The sequence below is a fragment of the Portunus trituberculatus genome, chromosome 29 (assembly GCF_017591435.1).
Source record: "Portunus trituberculatus isolate SZX2019 chromosome 29, ASM1759143v1, whole genome shotgun sequence".
Classification (NCBI taxonomy): Eukaryota; Metazoa; Arthropoda; class Malacostraca; order Decapoda; family Portunidae; genus Portunus; species Portunus trituberculatus.
In genome coordinates, this window is record NC_059283.1 from 6,288,792 (window position 1) to 6,308,361 (window position 19,570).

The following is a 19,570-nucleotide window of genomic DNA, read 5'->3' on the forward strand; positions in this document are numbered from 1 at the left end:
AGAAGAAGAAGAAGAAGAAGAAGAAGAAGAAGAAGAAGAAGAAGAAGAAGAAAACCCTATTCCAATACAAAACAGAAAACGAGGCCACTAAAATACAATAGTCCCCGTTGCTCCATTTTCTTTTATAGTCCCCAGGCGTCGTAACACCTAGAACGCTTACCTTTCCTTCTTTAAAACCCTAAAACCCTTAAAAAACAGAAACCCTTAACCAATAAATACCCTGAGTTTATACCCCTAAAACTACAGCTTCTCTTTCACACACTCCACGAGAAACAGAACAGAGGAATAGAGGAGAGAGAAAGGAAAAATTGTCTTCCCACCTCTCTTCGCCTGACACTCAAGCCTTGTTAGGTTGTCAATAATATTCTGCCCCACAACTTCACGGGTATTATTTTCACCTGCAGGCTTCCTTACTGTATCGCTTCACGCCCCGAGGCTGTGCCTGAAGGAAGAGAGTGAAGGGAGAGGCGCCACGGGAAGGGTGTGATTGGGGAGGTGTGTTTTGAAGGCTTCGTCAAGGGAGGACCTGAGAATGCTTGTGGAGGGGAGTGCCGCAGGCTGTGTAGAGCTTAGGGGTTCTGGGAAGAGGGGCGGGGTGTCGGTTGATTGCATGGTTATCTATTTATCCAATTATCTTACTTTAGTTTTCTTTGTTAATTTATTTACTTTTGGCGATGGACTATGGTTAGTTTCCTTCATGATTACCGAGTGACCACCTCCAGTTCAATGTCTGAGATTTACCCTGTCCGTGAAGCGAGCCACGCGTGTCCCTAGCGTTCCCACAGCGGCGAGAGGCTGAGGGCTGAGGGGCTGCGTGGCTGAGGGCGGCGTGACGAGGCCGTGGCAGCGCGAGGCCTCAAAGCACTCTTAATTACAGCCCACAAAGGCCGTGCGACTGTCCGGACTGCGGATCGCGGCGCTGGCCGTCTTGTTAACATTCAGAGAGCAGGTTGCTAAATACCGTCTTGTGTTACCAAGAGAACGATAACCCGGGAGGCCCAGCGCGCCCCCGCCCTCCGCCCCCTGCCCGCACCACAAAGGCTGCCCTGACCCCCGCGGAACCTCAATGCCGCCACCCTTCCCTGCCTCCACGCATCACTTTTTTGCTCGAGCCTCGTTAAAGATTTCTCAAAACAGTATGAGAGAGAAGGTGGCGGCGCGGCGCGGCGCGGACATGGTCCAGAGCGGTAAGTGGGGCGCTGAAGGCGACGCAGCGGGCGGGATGGCGCGCCGCGACGGCCACTTGTCAGGAGGGAGAGACTATAATCGGGGGCAATCAGCGGGCGCGAGAGGAGGTCATTGTTTGGTGTGTGGGGCCGCAGCGAGGTGCGGGCGACCTGCGGGGACTACTCTCCCCCAACAAAGCCGCCAATCATTCACCGGCACAGCCGCCCTGCAGCCCCGCGGGGCGCCGCTTTAACTACCGTGACCGCCGGCTCCGGTGTCCCTCCTCTGCGTCAGGGCCCAGCAGCCGTTTGTTTAGTCACCCACAAAAACAACCCGCCCAAACAATCCGCCAATATGTAGACTCATCTTCCCTGACGCGGCCCACAGGTGCTTGCGGGGCGCCACGCTACCAGTGCTGCGGCCTCCTGTGTCCGCAGGACGCGTGAAATACACTATCAAGACCAATGCATGGCACACACACGTTTCCCACACCAACACACTCTTTCCCACAGCCCATGCACACAGCCTCACACAGCACTACACTGTCTCCCAAAGCCCATTTAGTTTCACACAGCGCTACACTGTCTCCCACAGCCCACGCAGCCTCCCACAGCACAACACTGGCTCCCACAGTACCACTCAGCCTCCCACAGAACTACACAGGACCAACCAACCTCTCACAGCAGCACACAGCACCACTCAGCCTCCCACAGCACCATACAGGACCAACCAACCTCTCACAGCAGCACACAGCACCACACAGCCTCCCATAGCACCATACAACACCACACAGCCTCCCACAACACCACACAGTCTGCCACAGCACCACGCAGCCTCCCACAGTACCACACAGCATCACACAGCCTTCCACAGCACCATACAGTACCACACAGCTTCCCACAGCACCACACAGCCTCCCACAGCACCAGACAACCTCTCACAGTACCACACAGCCTCCCACAGCACTATACATCTTCCCGGAGCACCACACAGCCTCCAACAGCACCACACAACCTCCCACAGCACCACACAGCTTCCCACAGCACCACACAGCCACCCACAGCACGACACAGCCTGCCACATCACCACACAGCCTCTTAAAGCGCCACTCAGACTCCCACAGCACCACACAGCCTCCTTGCAACACCACACAGCCTCCCACAGCACCACATAGCCTGCCACAGCACCACACAGCCTGCCACAGTACCATACAGCCTCCCGCAGCACCACACAACCTCCCGCAGCACCATATAACCTGCCACAGCACCACATAGCCAGCCGCAGCGCCACACACCCTCCCACCACACAGCATCTTTTTTGTCAGGACAGGGCGGGTCGTTGGGCCTGGAAAGGTCTGAGCTCGTCTTTCCAAACATGGAGGAAAGTCTGGGTGAAATATAAGTGTAATGATAATCTAAATCTCACCACGTAGGTAAAAGACGAACATTTACTGGTACTTTACAACGTACTTTGGGAAAACAAAGCGGAAAATACGTGATAAATACTCGAAGCCTTCTTTTTCTTTCTTTTCTCTTTTTTTCCTTCTAAAGGACATTCACACAAAGAAACATTTTTAAAGAAGGCGAGAAAAAAAGGTAAGTATAAATGAAAGTGGTCACTTGAGCCTCTTAACCAGGGCAGGTCTCTCTCTGTGTCTCGCTCCCCGGCAGCAGGTGTGTGTTCAGGTTACCCTCGAGTGAATGGTAAGGTCCAGTGGGGCATTACGAGGTCCTCCGGTTACCTGGGCTCGTAGGTAATGCTCCAGCGCTGTGGTTTACGAGCCTGATGCCACCGAGATAGCCACGCTCACCCACACCCGACACTGGTCCTCACAAAACACGACTCCTGACGCTGAGAGACCAAATACTCTTACCACTAATATAACTTTACAGCTTCCCTTCCACCACGCGTTACTCCATCACTTTTCTTCCTTATACCACCTCATAGCCACTCATTCTCACTATACAAGATTCCTGCCACCGAGAGACTTAATATTTTTACTACTTATACAACTTTACAGCTTTCCTTCCACCACACAGTACTCAATCACGTTTTCTTCCTTATACTACCTCATAGCTACACATTCTCACTATATACGTTTCCTGGCACAGAGAGACTTAATACTTTCACTACTTGTACAATTCTATACCTTTCCTTCCACCACATGGTATTCTATCACAGTTTTCTTCCTTATACCACCTCATAGCTACACATTCTCACTATATACGTTTCCTGGCACCGAGAGACTTAATACTTTCACTACTTGTACAATTCTATACCTTTCCTTCCACCACACAGTACTTTATCACGTGTTTCCTTTCTTATAGCTCCTCACTTTCACCAATTGCTGGTCTTGACTAATACTAATGCCAGTTCGTAGCTCTCTTTTCAATGATACTCTTTCCAGATACTTATAACTCTCTTAGTATTCTTTTATATTTTTTTTGAGACTAATACCTCATAGTTTTCCTTGCACTGGTACCACACCCTTCATTTGTAATACTTTTATGATTTTTTTCTAATTTTACCGTTTAATAGTCACGTTTTTCTCTTTCTATTATTTCAACTAGGTCACACAATTCCTTTCACTTATGTCCATTCACCTCCTTTCACACCACGTCACATCTTTTCTAACCACATTACTGGACACATCTCTCATTCACTCCCTTATACCGTCACATCATCCCTAATACTCCACCCCTCACCCCTTGCATCACCTCTGCTTCTTGCCTTCACTGCCGCGTCACATTCTACGCATCCCTCACGTCACATCACCTTCATCACCGCGTCACGTCAAAGTATCTTCGTCACAGGCCAGCGATGTGTCAGTATATAGTTACGCTGAGTTACTTGTCGTATCTCTTGTACATCAAACACTGAACACTTCGACTTGCTTACACTTTCACAGGCCAAGAATACCACAAAGGGATGAATATTGTGATATCTCCGTATGTATTTCTTGTTTATATTCGAATACTAAAGCTTAAAACACACTATTAGCTTTTCTGGGATCTTTTATATACGTGTTTTTTTTTTCTATTAGTTTGTTGAGGCTTAATAGGAACTAATATCTTCTCCGGGACTTACTGTATGTTTCCTTACTTTACAATCGGGACTCAAGAATAACTAATATCTTTTATGGGACCCCCTTGTGAGTGTCTTCCGAGTTTATATGCAAGTTAAGAGGGTCTAATGTCTTATCTGGGCCCTTCTCTGCGTGTTTCATCGATTTCTATTCCATTAGTAAGGCGGTTTGTGTTAAATCTTACGTTGGGAGAGAGATAAGAGGGAGATGAGAAAGTCTTGCCATTGTCATTTTCAAAAATAGTGTTGTACCAGTTTTCAAGACTATATAAATGTCAATTTCCCATCACTCCCTCCCCCTTTATTTCCCTATATTGGTTTGACTGAAAGCGCCAAGAGTAGAAAGCACGGAAGATAGCTGAGAAAGTTTTGCCATTGTCATTCCATGAAATATTGCTGCGTCACTTCCAAGGTGATAGAAATGTCAGGGTTTTTTTTTCTCCCTATTTCACTTTTTCTCCCGTGTAGTTAATTGTTTAATGGCTCCGTGGGAAAGACTGTCTGGGCAACAATACAAAATTAACGTCTCCTTTAACTGATGACGCTAAGAATGGCTTTAATGTCCCTGAAGGTTATAGGAGGTTAAGAGACGTGTGGCTGGCAGATTTTATAGTGTTGAGGAACAACAAGACACACGGCAAAGTAGACGAAGAAAAACAGGTGAAAATTTGATAAGACATCCACGCCATCTAGTGTCAGATACCTCAACTGTTACTGAGCTGAGATCGTAGCAGAAATCAAAGCATTCTAAGGACATACCATCAGGAAAACTCTAACCTGGTATAAAGAGAGCATAAAAAAATAAAAACTGTGAACAATTTTGATAGCATAGAAAAGCGTCAAAATTCAGGGTGAAAAGAATTAGAAACCTTTCACACATATAGTCTTTATAACTCAGACTACGTAATAATACATAGTTACAGCTTTCCTAATAGTACTGGAATGACTGGGTGAATCGTGCCTTTCTCCATCAACACAGGCGTCGCGGCGGTTGGCAAGCCTAGGCAGGGATATTAATGTTCCGTCGCTCACCGCGTCTCCCAACAAGACACACTGTTATTCCCCATTACGCCCGCCGAGAGGAACATTAACACAGGGCGCCGTGTTTGGAGAGGCTGTTCAGGGGCGTGGGAGTGACGCCCACCCACGCCTCCTGCCCACCTGCCGCGCGCACCATTCCCACAAATCCTTAGGACATCCAAACTCACGCACTCGAATTAATCCTAAGCGCTTCCTGCTCAAAGACAAGAGGAAGGCTTCAGTCATACAGGAGGCAGTTAATTGCATCTGGTAATTAAATTGGTGCATAATAAACAAGGGAGGCAAGCACGGCGGTCTGGCAGTAGGGCGGTAGGGCGGCATATTCATAGTGGGTGGGGTACCGCAGGGCGAGAGAAACGGCTGTAAATGTTACCTGTGATTAATTGTCGAGGTGGAGTTGCCCGTACGACCTGGCATGTGTGTGTGTGTGTGTGTGTGTGTGTGTGTGTGTGTGTGTGTGTGTGTGTGTGTGTGTGTGTGTGTGTGTGTGTGTGTGTGTGTGTACATCGAAGGTGAGGCGCCGAGTAACCTGAGGTGCCGCTGGGTGACTTAAATGAGGTTCAAGGTGAAACTATAGTGTCCCTGAAGATTAGAGGAAGAGCCAGATGGATGATCCCTAAGGTGGCGGCCCAGGAGTGTCCGCGCGGGGCACCACGGGGGTCCTCGCGATGCCCTCCCCCGGGTGGCGCCCCTGGTGATGGATGTGTGTCCCGCCTCATCGTGACACCCTCGTTGCCCCCCGCCTCGCTCACCTGTTTTATGACCCACCCTCCCTGCCCTCTGCCCTGCCTACCTCTGCCTTGCACTAACCCTCCCTTACTGTTATTGGCTTTCCCGGGTGGTTATCCTGCTCTCACTTCTTTATTCTGATGACTCATGTTGAAGTGCTCTCTCTCTCTCTCCCCCTCTCTACTCACCCTCCTATACTCTTGATGAGCTTCCCTATCTACCTGTCTACCATTTATCTACCTTCGTCATCGCTTGCACCTGACAGGAATCAGAAATACACTCCGGATGGTGTAAAAAAATCTAACGTTAGTATAAAATTTCCTAAACACCTGCTCTCTCTCTCTCTCTCTCTCTCTCTCTCTCGCAGCGCCAATGAAGAAATTACGCAGCTAGTCACGTCAGATTTGGCAGGAGTTCCGTATTAATCTGCTCAACTCTCTTTTCTAAGTACGTGAAATCTTATAACCTTCTCGGCTTGCTCGGCGCGCCTGCAGCTCATCAAGGATTTTCCGAAAGTGTTGATTAGCTCGGATCTTGTTTCTCCCGCGCCCCAATTTCTTTCCCTGCGGGCATAGGAAGAACTCTGGAGGTTTAGAACACTGCTGCACGGACTAATAGCGACACCATTAGATTAATATAGTGTGACCAGAAGCCTCGTCTCTCACGCGTCGTGGTAAAGTACTGGTGTCCCTCTTGGCTGGGCATCAAAACACCGCGAGGATCAAACTCACGTTGGCGGAGGAAGACGAATGAACCAGACGGGGAGATTATGTTAAGTTACACCGCCACGTCTTGAGGAATCACATGCGGCGTGATGGAGAGGGCGGGAAGCAGCGCGGGGAAAAAAAATAATGAAAAAAAGTCAGTCACATGATGGGGAAGGCAGCGCAGCCGGCCTGCCGTGCCCCGCGCCAGGCAGCAGCGCGGAGGTGTGACAGCGGGATGAAGTGGAGCGGCGCCGACAGATGACAGGCAGATAACACCGCGCCGCCACCCAGCCTGGCACACACCACCACCACCACCACCACCACTCTCTGTAGGGCGGCCCGGCGCGTCCAGCCAGCCAGCCCACACCAGGGAAATGTACTACACAGTGTTGGGGAGTTACGAGCTGATACCAAGAGTGATGGACGCGCGCGGATCACCTCGTAAAGACGATACAGGAGGGAGCCTTGTTTTACTGCCTTCACCTGATATTCATGAGTGCTTGCCCCATCTTGATGAGTCGCCCCTAAGGTTCGCTGCTTCTTTAATCTGTACCCTGAGAGAGAGCGGAGTGGCCAGCACCACCCTGTCCCCGCACCCCGTGGAGATGAGGGGCGCGTTTCGTGGGGTTTAAATACATGCTAATGTGTGGATTCCTGTGCGAGATAATGACGCTATCTTTCTCCATCCAAGGGCGCGAAGTGGTCTGCGTCGTATCCCTCGGAATAAGTGGTGAGTGCAATGTCTAACGCCACTTTTTCAAGACGTCCACCTATACCCTGGTAGTCTAATGGTAACTGCACGTAGCTCAGTAGATCAATCTCCTATAACTTATTCTCATATGATTTCATTCTTTTACTCTATTTCATCCTGTTTTCTGTGGTTTAATAGCGAGTATGAATTCATGGCCTATTAAAATGCAGTCTCCTTCACAAGATATTCTATCCTGTTCTCCTTAGTCTAACAGTAGGTAATAATTTTGCATATATCTTCTAAAAAACCAAGCCTTGAGTCGATTTGTATTTTCCTCCCCTTTCTTTATCCCGTTTCTCCGTAGCTATGTAGTTTGCTAATGTGCAATCTATGTAATATCCCCATAAATAAACCTAATAGTGTGTCTCATGTAATCACTAGCTATCTCCGCCCTCCGTCAGCACTAACATGGCACCAGACCCCTTCAGTAGCGCCTCAGACCCTATTAGAACCAGCAGGCAGCTCTTATCGCACATCCCCATTAATAAAACAAATTTGAGACCGCTCCCTTATCTCCCTTTCTTCCTCTGCTCGCTCAGGGACTGTTTAACGCATCGAGAAGTCGTGTAAATTAACGCACATTCCTTATCGTACAATATCAGCTGTGTCTTGAGGCCAGTGAAAACAGATTAGTCCTGATGAGACACAAAAAACCCTCCCTTTTTAAATCATTATCTTCCTGCATCCTGAATACTTGATTATGCGACTCTCTCTCTCTCTCTCTCTCTCTCTGAAAGACACTGAAGGAATGAACAAAAAACAAGCGGGTGATGGACATGAGGATGAGTGAAGAGAGGGCAGTACAGATATGTAAATGAGCGAGTGTTTAAAAGCGTGATATAATGAGGGAAAAAGACCAAGCTATCCCAGGCCATACATCTTAGTGCTCACCTCTCATGAAGCAGTTCTGAGATAGGTACAGTCATTAACCAGCAGGCGAGAACAAACCACATTCCCGCCCAGTGTTTTTTCCCGTCATCCCCATCCTCTGATCTGCTGAAGAGCTAAATGTTACGTTGCGTTAGTGGACTGTCAACAAGCCAGGAGGACGAAAGATTCAGGAAGAACACTAAGTAAAGCGGGAGTGAATCCTATATTTTGAAACGCTTCGCTCTCACCGAGACTGTTTTAAAGGTAAAAAATATATCAGCTGAGTTTCCAGTGTTTCCCGTTAATAATGTAAAAATCTTATTGATCCATTACTAGAAACGTAAAAACATCCTTGAAAGTCCGTATCTGTTGGAAGTAGTCGAGGTGAGGACATAAATGTTTCAGAATAGTGTGTGGTGGTGTCCAAGCCCAAGACTGTCCCGCCCGCAGCCTCACATGGTGGATTGTCGAACACGTATCGTTCACTTCTTTCCTTTAGCACGGTCAAGCAAACATTGCCGAAGTCACCACGCACGCTCCGCACAGCCTCCACCACCCCCATCACCACCACATCTCCCCGCCGAGCAACTACTCCACTCCACTCAGTACGCTGGGACAAACACTCCAGCCTGACCATGCACCGCGCCTTGCTCTGGTCATCAGCACTCGGCATTCCACTGATGTTGCACGGTAGCCAGAATACTGAGCGGTTTTTATCCACATTAAACTCATTGCCTTGTTTATCGATTTCTAGACTGATTGGCCAATGAGGCGTCGCAACTAACTGTGATAATTATAATGGTTTTCATTTCGAAGTGACCAATTCACAAGCCCAGATTATAATGCCATGCCTACCAACACGTGCCTGAGTTACCCACTCAGTTCCACTCTTATGATTGTTGATATAATTACAAAATAAGATTTTCTATGATTCCTCCCACAGGCCACATAACCCGCCACACCAGCTGGGGCATCTTGGCAGGGCATGCAGCAGAAAAGAGACTCAAGTGGTCTCTGGCAAGCTCGGGATTACACCAAGCAGCAGCTGTGTGTCACTCACTGCTGTGTGAATGTACTGCTGTGAATACTTTTGTTCCTTGGGTAGCTGTCAGATGTTGTCTACAATATACAGTGTCAGTAACACACAAGCACTGGGTACCTGTGTGCTCCCTCATAGTCTGACTGTCTACATAACTAAAAGAATTCATGTGCACTTCATTTTATTTGCTGTTTTACCAAAAATATTTCATTTGTTACCATTTGGTGTTAGGAACACACCCTTATCTATGTATGAAATTCATGAGTACAATTGCATTGATAAGTTGCATGAGTAGTAATTACAATTAGCTATGTATACCCATATTATACTTACTTATGTATACCCAAATATTTGTTGCTATGTATATATGTACAATTGACAGGGTAAGCATTCACATGAATTAAATGTGAGCTGCCAACACTTTCACCACACATAAATGTAATTAAAAATTGAAGAAAATAAACTTTACAGATGAATTGCTGTTAAAGAGCCTGGTACTCCTTGATGAGGGCGCCGGCTATCACCAGTCGCTGGATCTCAGAGGTGCCCTCGTAGATCTCTGTGATGCGGGCGTCACGGTAGTGCCGCTCAGCCGGCATGTCACTCACATACCCCATGCCACCCAGGATCTGGATGGACTGGTGACCACAGAACGTTGCTGTTTCTGAGGCCGCCAGCTTGGCCATGGCTGCCAGCTGGGGAAGCAAGCATCACATCTCTTAGAGAAGCTCATCCTGTCACATCACATCACATTACATGCAAATTTCCAACCTTTAGTTCTCTCAATCAGTGAAGAAGCAAAACCTTTCAATGCTCCACAAACTTTGGGATGATTTCTTCAATGATCTACCAATGCATTTGTACTACGCTCGCACCCCACCAGAACCTGAGACGAAGTGTTGACATACGAGCATTCACAAGCATTCCTTCACATCTCAGCCTCCTGGCCTCTATGGGAGAGAGGACTGGTGCTTATCACACAACTGGGGCCTGTTCAGGGACAGGCTTACATCCCCTTTTCACCCTCCCACTGTCTGGGACTTAGTTACCCAGATGTCTGTGCATCAAAAGCTTCAATCAGTAGCACATGACACCAGCCAAAATGGTTGGCCAGAAGAAATTGTCAGATGTTGCTTGTGCATCACAGATGAGCTCTTTTTATGACCCTATTGTCGATGCTGTAGACATTATTCATGGAAGAAATGAAGCTTTTAAGGAGGTAAAGGAGAGGAAAAGAGAGGTCACAGAGTCCTGTGAGATTTAGGGATTACTATACAAAGATGAACGGAATTGATTCGACAATCAAACACTGTCCCCCCTGCTGGGGTAAGCATACTACCTCCTGAGGTTGTGCGGGGCCAGAGATCGCAAAAAACATCGTCAAACCCCATTGATATATCCTTTTCGTCATGTGACTGTTACATGTCAGATACATTTCTTCTCTTTTTTTTTTTTTTTTTTTACGCTATGGCCTATAGCGCCTATAGGTATACTCAAAGAGTATTTATAAGAAGCACTGTTCAACTTCCACCCATTAGTGGTGCAGACAATTTTATTCAAAGGGGTAGCCATATTAGAGCCCATATCACCACCCAAGCACATCATTGGTGTAACCACCAAGAACCTGGGTATCATGGTGACATGTAGGCAACTTTAAACCACTTGACAAATGGTATAGTTTAAGGCGGTATGTGGTGGAATTCGAACCTATGCATGGACATCTGCCCCATCCCACGCTCACCACCTTATCCACTATGCCACCGCCTCCCTCCCATGCTGTACTTTGCATGCATCTTGGAACAGGGCCCTGGTGTGAGGATTAGCTATGTCATACAGCAGAGCCATGGGATGAGTGGCTAGAAGGACAATGCATGGCAGTGTTAAGCTCCAGTTCCTGAATTTAACTCCACCTGGAAGCTAGTTATTCCTCTGGTGTTGTTCAGTGGTTGAATGCTACCTGCAGCCTACCATCCATCATATCTTCCAGTGCAGGTGCCTAAGGCCCTATCACACTGGCCTATGATACGCGGAACGAGGAACATCTGCTCCAGATAGCTGGAACTTACCCGGGATTAGCGGAACCAAGTTGGGATGGATTCATATCCATCCCGGTTCAACGTATGCTATCCCAATGGAAAAGTAAACATAATATATTATGTAATAAAAACCTTTTATTTAAACTAAAAAGAATGTGACTAAATTTTTCATATTGGAATATTAAATAATATTTCATCAATTTAGAAAGGTAATATATATATATATATATATATATATATATATATATATATATATATATATATATATATATATATATATATATATATATATATATATATATATATATATATATATCATGTCGATAGTTTGGGCTCATGGCAACCACCTCTGACTCTAAAGTTGCCGTCGTGCATGTCTCAGCTTTTCTCTAGTTTCTTTTACTTACTTTTTGTCAACAAGAGGAAGTGTAAATGCAGTTCCAGGACAAAGCACAGGCTGAGATATAAGCAGCATGGTTTTGTTCTGGTTTAATTTTGATTAGGCTTTGTCTTGGTTGGTGAGCCGTTTGCCTAGCATAGCAAGAACGCGGGCAGCCTGTGCGTGATAGTGTTCCTGGTTTCGTACCAAGAACCATGGCCCGCGTTCCACATATCATAGGCCAGTGTGATAGCCCCTTTAGAGGACACCAGCACCAGCAAACCCTATGGGTACATCACTCAAAGAGTTCTGCATGTGCCACTATGGGCAGGGACTCACTATAGAGGCTTACAGAAACAAATGAACCAGCCAATAATGCAATCCTGTAAGAATAAGCTTAGAGCTGTTGCAGGCTCAAGATGCTGCATTTCTTTATACCAGACTGAGAATCACTTTAAAGGCATAGCCAAGGCAACAGCAAGTCCTGTCTCAGCACACAAATAAAATAATGGAGCCAGTGGATCCTGATTGCTTCATGACTGCATTTTATGATGCAGAGGAACACACTGGCAGCCTTTAACATTCCCTCAGGCTACAAAGTGCACCTCCAGGTTGTGCTTCCACCCACTGGGGAAAACACTGACACAGTGTTAAAGAGCAGCTGCTTCATCTCTGCTACACCATCTACCAGACTCAACGATTGAAGATGTGAATTAGACTCCTCATGAAAATGTTGAGGCTGCTTCACACTCACCAGTCACACACAGCCACTCTCCTTTGCTTGATAAAGCCACTCATACACCTCATGGATCTAATGTTCTTTTCACACCAGTCATCTGCTCCATTCATAATCTTCTGTCAAACTTAAGATTCATGAATTCCTTTAAGAAGCAACTAGTAATGATACTGTGAGCTGGTCTGACATTTGAATATTCCAAAGTTTACATATAAGCAAACAGATGAAACTAATCAACATTGTAATAAATGAGAAATACAATTAACTAAGTGAATAAGATAAGATGACAAAAAAATATTATCATATATATAATCTAGGGACTAACCAGCAGACATCACTTCTCTGTAAGGCACAAACAACCATGTAATTTAACCACACATCACAAGGAACACCAATCCATGAAAGCTTTACTAAGTGAATGAAGTATGCTGCTGCCTTCAGTCATTGCCAGCAGATGCTTTACAAACCCTGACATGATGTAGTGTAATGATACTCTAGTACATGAAGCTGAGACTGTTACCTTGCCAAATGGTTTCCCTGCATCCTTGAGGGCAGCAGCTTTGTAGGTCAACAGGCGAGCTGACTCAATCCTCACAGCCATATCTGCTATTTTTTGCTGTAATGACAAGCACAGATCATAAAACATCACACCAAACACAATAATCAAAACAGGAGTATACACCTCACTGCACTGTATGAATAAAACAATCTCATCATTCCATTCCAAAAGTTGAGTCTAGTGGTAAAGGTTATCACTGCCTGTCAATCCATGTACCAGCCTGACATTTGCTTTAAGAAGGTAACCAAAACAGACTATACACATCTCCCAGTAACAATAAAAGATCTTATCAATCAATTCATTTCAGCTGCCATTTATAGGTGATATTCAGTTATATATTAATTTCTACAGGATGCAAAACTTCAGAACATTCACCTGGATTGTCTGCATCTTGAGAATCGGAGCGTTGAATGCCATCCTCTTGCCAGCATAGTCAATGGCACAATCAAAGGCTGCTTGAGCAATCCCCAAGGCCTGTCCAGCGATGCCTATCCTTCCGGCATCTGAAACAATGTAGGCGTCAATTATAGGAGTACTAACAGAGTGCATGTGAGTGTGTGGTGTGGTATGCAGATTGATATTGTTAGAAGGAAAAACTGAAGGGCAATAAATTAAACTTATTGAAATATTTGTCAAAAATTTTATAACACCTAAAGGAAAAATGTAAGACCATAAAGTTGTTTAGTACACCAAAGAATGAAATGTTAAAAGGAAAAAAAATGTAATGAGAAGCATGAAAATTAGTTCCCATTTTTCTTATCTCAATATCAGATCTTACAAAATCTTAGAAAAACATCAAATCCACTGTTCATCCTCTTTTCACTAATGAAAACCATTGTCTTCATTAAAATAACTACATTTAATCTTGAAATTGTGAATCAACATGTAAATTTCTTCTATTTGAGTATTCTCTTAACATACAATGAAATTAAGATATCAAGAAACAGAATAATGTAAGGCAAGAAGTGAAATGAACCTTTGATCCAATACCTAGAGTCATCATAGCGATTTTGAACCCATTGCCGGGCTGCCCAAGAAGATTCTCCTTGAGACCTGACAGTCTTCAAAGATGAGATTACACGTTGAGGAGCCACGAATGCCCAGCTTATCCTCCTTCTTCCCCAGAGACAGGCCTGCAGCACAGAGGACACTTTTGTTTTTATATGAACCTCGTGTGTGAAAAAAAATCCAGATGGTGTATGTTTACATTGGTGCATTGAAAGATAAGACATGATGTCCTGGTTTATTCAACATTATAGGACCATCAACTTATACAAATCCACTACAAAGCCTCTCTCGATGGCATAAACAGGTTTCAGCTGGATACTAAACTCCACTGCATAGTCTCTAGTCAGGAGGCCTCTTGTATAAAAAAGAAACGACAAAGATACCTCCGTTTGGCTTGATATTTCAACTCATATCCTGCTGACTTGGCTGTTATTATTTCACTCCAAAGCTGCACAATCCATGTATATTTAGTATCAATTCATTACTACGTATATATACCCAAAAAGACAACACTTCTAGCAAGACTTACCTTCAGAAGGCTTTGGCACAATGAAAGCTGAGATGCCCTTGTGCTTCTTGGCCTTGTCCGTGGTGGCAAAGACAACAGTTGCCTTGGACTCAAAGCCATTGGTGATCCACGCCTTGGTGCCATTCAGGATGTAGTTACTGCCATCCTCCTTGGCTGTGGTGGATGCTGCACCAGCATCACTGCCATTACCTGCAAGAAACCACTGGTCACTCACATTTCCTTCTCATTATCATTCACTGTTCTTGTTTGTTTTCTAGCAGCTAGGAATCAATGTTCAAATGTTCAAATCTTACTTGCACAAAATTAACATTGGAAATGGCATGGATGGACTCACTGGGGAAGTCAAGGCCTCACTAATGAGATCATTGCCATCCTACCTGGCTCTGAGAGGGCAAAGCACCCAACTTGATCCCCATTGGTAAAGGGAGCAATGAAATCATGTTTCTGCTTCTCACTGCCAAACGTCTGGATGGGGCCAATGTACAGGGAGTTGTTGACACTCATGATCACTCCGGCAGAAGCACAGCCTCTGGTGAGACAGAACCATGTTAAGAGAGAGTGTAATTGTTCAACAAACACTCCACTATTTTCTAGTTTCTGGACATTCCTATCATAACATCAATCTCTGTTTAATAAAATAAGCTCATTATTCCCTACAATCCTCTGAAAAAGTAACACAAGAACATAAGAAAATAAGGGAAGCTGCAAGAAGCTGTTAAGTCTACATGTGGCAGCCCCTGTTTGCAGCCCTCCTTGAAAAATGAAGGGAACAGTGTGGCCATCCCTGTGTGGGTGACAGCAAGGCTATCTCACCTGCTGATCTCCTCCATAGCCACAGCGTAGGCCAGGTAGTCCATCCCGGTGCCTCCATAGTCCTCAGGTGTTGCCAGGGCCAGCAAGCCAAGGTCACCCATGGCCTTCACCTGCAACACATATTCTTCATTAGTTCACCACCTTAAGTCAAATTTATAAGATACAATATAAGATCTACTGAAGAGATAATTCTATGGTGGACAGGATGCAGTAATTCTTTAGTTTCAATTGCATACTTTGAAAACTCTGACATTTCTTGATCACAGATTGACAAATAAGATACAACGATTCCTCAGTTTGATATCAGTTTGATATCAAATTACGTATGTAGAATATGAAAACTCTTACTTTTCTTGATCATAGTTTGTGAAATAAGATAGTAATAGTAACAAAAACACAACAGTGTTTTTATTACTAGGAAAAGAAACACAGCAGCTACCACTAAGAAGAACACAGCAGGTACCACTAGGGAGAACACAGCAGCTACCATTAAGAAAAACACAACAACAGAAACACAGTAGCTATCACTAAGAACACTGCTACAGAAACACAGCAGCTAGTTACCGTCTCCTGTGGCACTTTGCCCTGCTTGTCGAATGCTGCGGCATGTGGCTGTAGCTCCGCCTCGGCAAAATCCCTGCAGGTCTTACGCAGCATCTCGTGTGTCTCTGGCAGCTCCACCAGCTCAGAGACATGACGCACACTGCCCAGGGCGCCAGCTGACATCTGTGGTGGCACCCTCCATGCTGGGGAAAGATAACCAATCAAAAAACTTAGACTAATTTATGAATGATTGGTGGAAGTAAGGGTTCTGTTACAGTTTAGTACAATAAACTCTAGATAGTTTTGGCCACCCTTAGGTTGTTGTTCTTACTAAGCGTAGTAATTAATGGTTCAAATTCCAAGTGGGGAGATGTAGTTTGTGGGGTTCCACAGGGCTCAGTTTTAGGGCCATTATTATTTCTAATATATATCAACAACTTGAATAGTGGAATTAATAGTGATATCAGTAAATTTGCGGACAACACAAAGATAGGTAGATTAATCAGGTCCGATTCGGAAACCAAGGATTTGCAGGCTGACTTGGATAGAATGAAAGAATGGACAGATAGATGGCTAATGCAGTTCAATATTAACAAGTGCAGGGTGCTGAGCGTGGATAGAGATAATCCAAACAATAGGTACACAATAGATAACGTGGCACTAGGAAGTTCCAAGTATGAGAAAGATTTAGGAGTCATAGTTAGCTCTGATCTCGGTACAAGGAAGCAATGTATTGAGGCCAGAAATAAGGCGAATAGAGTATTAGGTTTCATCTTTAGAAGTGTTAAAAGCAGGAGTCCCGAAGTAATACTAAAATTATACTTGGCGCTGGTCAGGCCACATCTTGACTATGCGGTACAATTCTGGTCCCCACATTACAGGAAGGACATAGCTCAATTGGAGTCAGTGCAAAGGAGGATGACTAAAAGGATACAGGGAATGAGGGATATTCCCTATGAAGAGAGACTGAAAAAACTTAGTCTGCATTCCTTAGAGAGACGTAGGTTAAGAGGAGACTTGATAGAAGTATTTAAGTGGTATAAGGGTTTTAACAAAGGGGACATGAATGTAGTTCTTAGGATCAGTAGCGGGGACAGAACCAGAAATAATGGGTTTAAACTTGAAAAATTCAGGTTTAGGAAGGAAATGGGAAGGAACTGGTTTTCAAACAGAGTGGTTGATGAGTGGAACAGTCTCAGTGGGCATGTTGTTAGTCCTGAGTCAATAGGGAGCTTTAAAAGAAGGTTAGATAAATTCATGGATGGGGAAGATAGATGGAATTAGGTAGATTAAGCACACTGGGACTGCCTCCTATAGGCCTGGCAGCCTCTTGCAGCTTCCCTCCTTTCTTATGTTATTTACATTTTCAGTAATTACACTACCTCCTGCAAATGAATAATAACGCTGCAATAGGTTCGGGAATGTGCGGTGTTCGGCAAGTTTTCTCTAAGTCCAGCAAGCTGTGGTGAGCCTCGAAGCACAGAGACATCTGTGAGCGCAGTTCAGCCATGGCCACCGTTGACATTAGTTGTAAGTGTTATGAATTTGATTACTGGGAAATCATCGCTCCTGCTGTCCCCGTGGAGGACAGTGAAATTAACAACAATCAAGAAGATGATGTCCCACAGCCAAGACCTTCAACCTTTCGTTAAGGTATTGTGAGGAGGGGTATTATTAGTAGAGATAGGGCATATTGTGTCAATCTATAAGAGAACTGGTGTGGGGGGGGTAAGCAGCCCCAAAGCAAGGATACGGTAGGTTAGGTTTATGTTAGGGTTAGGTTAGTGTTCTAGGGGGGTTCCGGGGGGGCTGCATCACCCCGGCTAGGATACATTAGGTTAGGTTAGGTTAGGTTTATGTTAGGTTAGTGTTATAAGGAGGTTTGGGGGGCCTGCACCCCCACCGCTAGGATATGTTAGTTTAGGTTAGGTTAGGTTAAGTTTATGTTAGGGTTAGGTTAGTGTTATAGGGGGGTCCAGGGGGGTACAGCCCTCCCATCTAGGGTACGTTAGGTTAGGTTTATGTTAGGGTTAGGTTAGTGTCCTAGAGGGGAAAGGTTGTTATGTAAAACTTCCCTACATTTAGGGATATTTTCCTAGTTTTGGAGAAATTTTCCTAGATTTAAGGAAAAATCCTTAGATTTAAGGAAATTCTTCAAATATGTAAAGAAATTTCCTTAGATTTTTCAAAAAGCCATATATCAGTCATATATGTCTCCCCCACCCAAAACCCCCGATTCCCCAAAGGCCCCCAAGCTTGTTGGAGGGGTGATGGTAGAGATAAGGGATATTGTATTAAACTAAAAATTTACCGAAGTAAGTACATGTATTTAAAGGGAGTGTATAGGCCTAATGGTTTCTTGAAGCTTCCTTTATGTTCCTTTGCTCTAAATTTTTCATCCTTTTCACTGGTTAACTCTGGAACTCCCTGCCGGCTTCTGTGTTTTCTCCTTTGACTTGCGTTCTTTCAAAAGGGAGATCTCAAGACTCTCCTGTAATTCTGGCTTTACTTAATGGGGTTTTTGTGGACATTTACATATATTAATGCGCCACCCTCAGCCAGTACCAGTCTTACATAGGAAATTAAAATTAATAGCAAACACATGTAGCTTTAATCAAGATATATATATGTAAATTTGGTCTGTATTGCCTTCAGTAAGATAATAGCTGGACGCCCTTCCTTAATCTTATCTAACCATGCCTCTCCTTAATCTAGCCTATCCTCTTGTAAAGTACTAACAACTAACCTCACCTAACTGCCTCACACCTAACCTTCTAAACACTCCTACTACTTAAAATCTACTAATATCCTCCAGTTAAGTAACAAGAGGGACGGTCACTTACACAACACTGCTATCAAGAGAACCAGGGCACTAATACACTTTTCTTCCCCGTCCACTTCATTACACCTCAGCTGAGTGTTAATTAGGTGAGTATCAAGGCGACAGTACCTTTTGTTAGGGAGGAAAGGCGGCATGAGGCTCGGGAGAAACTCATCAGCTGATTGAGGGCTGCCATCTTGTCTGTTGTCCTGATGATGATGATATGACTTTGCTACGGCTCTTCTTTATCTCTCAATTCGTTTTCTCTCTCTCTAAGAGAACACCAATATGAAGAGGTGAATTGATGTATTTAGTGCTAGATACCTTCGTAAGACTGATTCAGGCCGATTACCAGCATAGTCCGTCAACGCCAACTGCGACTTTATAGGCATGTGGCACGCTACCCGGAGCCGATCCTACATATCGGGTTGTCTCCTAAAGAGATAACCCAGCATGGAGGAAGCCAACGAGACATCCACAGAACTCATGGCTGCGGCAAGTCGATGCCTCTTGCTGAGAGTTACTTGGCATGGGATGGAGAGCCTGCATGGAGACTCGCAAGGCGTGACAGCCTGGAGTGGCACCATAGGGGAGGTGAGGCAACGCGTCCCCCAGCGTATGACCCCATGATTAAATGATAAGAGATATACTTTAATTAATATTCTCTCTCTCTCTCTCGCTTTTGTATTGAATGATGTGTGATTTCATGTCACTGGACATAGAAAAAAGCACCAATCACTGAAATTTTACTCCACTAT

The 19,570-nt window shown here is 44.9% G+C and overlaps 1 protein-coding gene and 1 long non-coding RNA gene across 2 annotated transcripts; one reads left to right on the forward strand and one right to left on the reverse strand.

Annotated features, from left to right (window-relative positions):
• The first annotated feature begins 7,465 nt into the window (after positions 1-7,465).
• On the forward strand, positions 7,466-9,864 carry LOC123510566. The gene is made up of 2 exons (XR_006676549.1): positions 7,466-9,039; positions 9,293-9,864. It is a non-coding gene; the product is annotated as an uncharacterized LOC123510566 (long non-coding RNA).
• On the reverse strand, positions 9,557-19,078 carry LOC123510565 (short-chain specific acyl-CoA dehydrogenase, mitochondrial-like). The gene is given in 10 exon segments (XM_045265842.1): positions 9,557-10,083; positions 13,060-13,155; positions 13,474-13,601; positions 14,089-14,148; positions 14,151-14,231; positions 14,636-14,824; positions 15,013-15,164; positions 15,449-15,558; positions 16,013-16,194; positions 18,942-19,078. Coding segments are annotated over 10 exon segments (1,278 nt in total). The 5' UTR covers positions 19,009-19,078; the 3' UTR covers positions 9,557-9,870.
• Between the last annotated feature and the right edge of the window lie 492 nt (positions 19,079-19,570).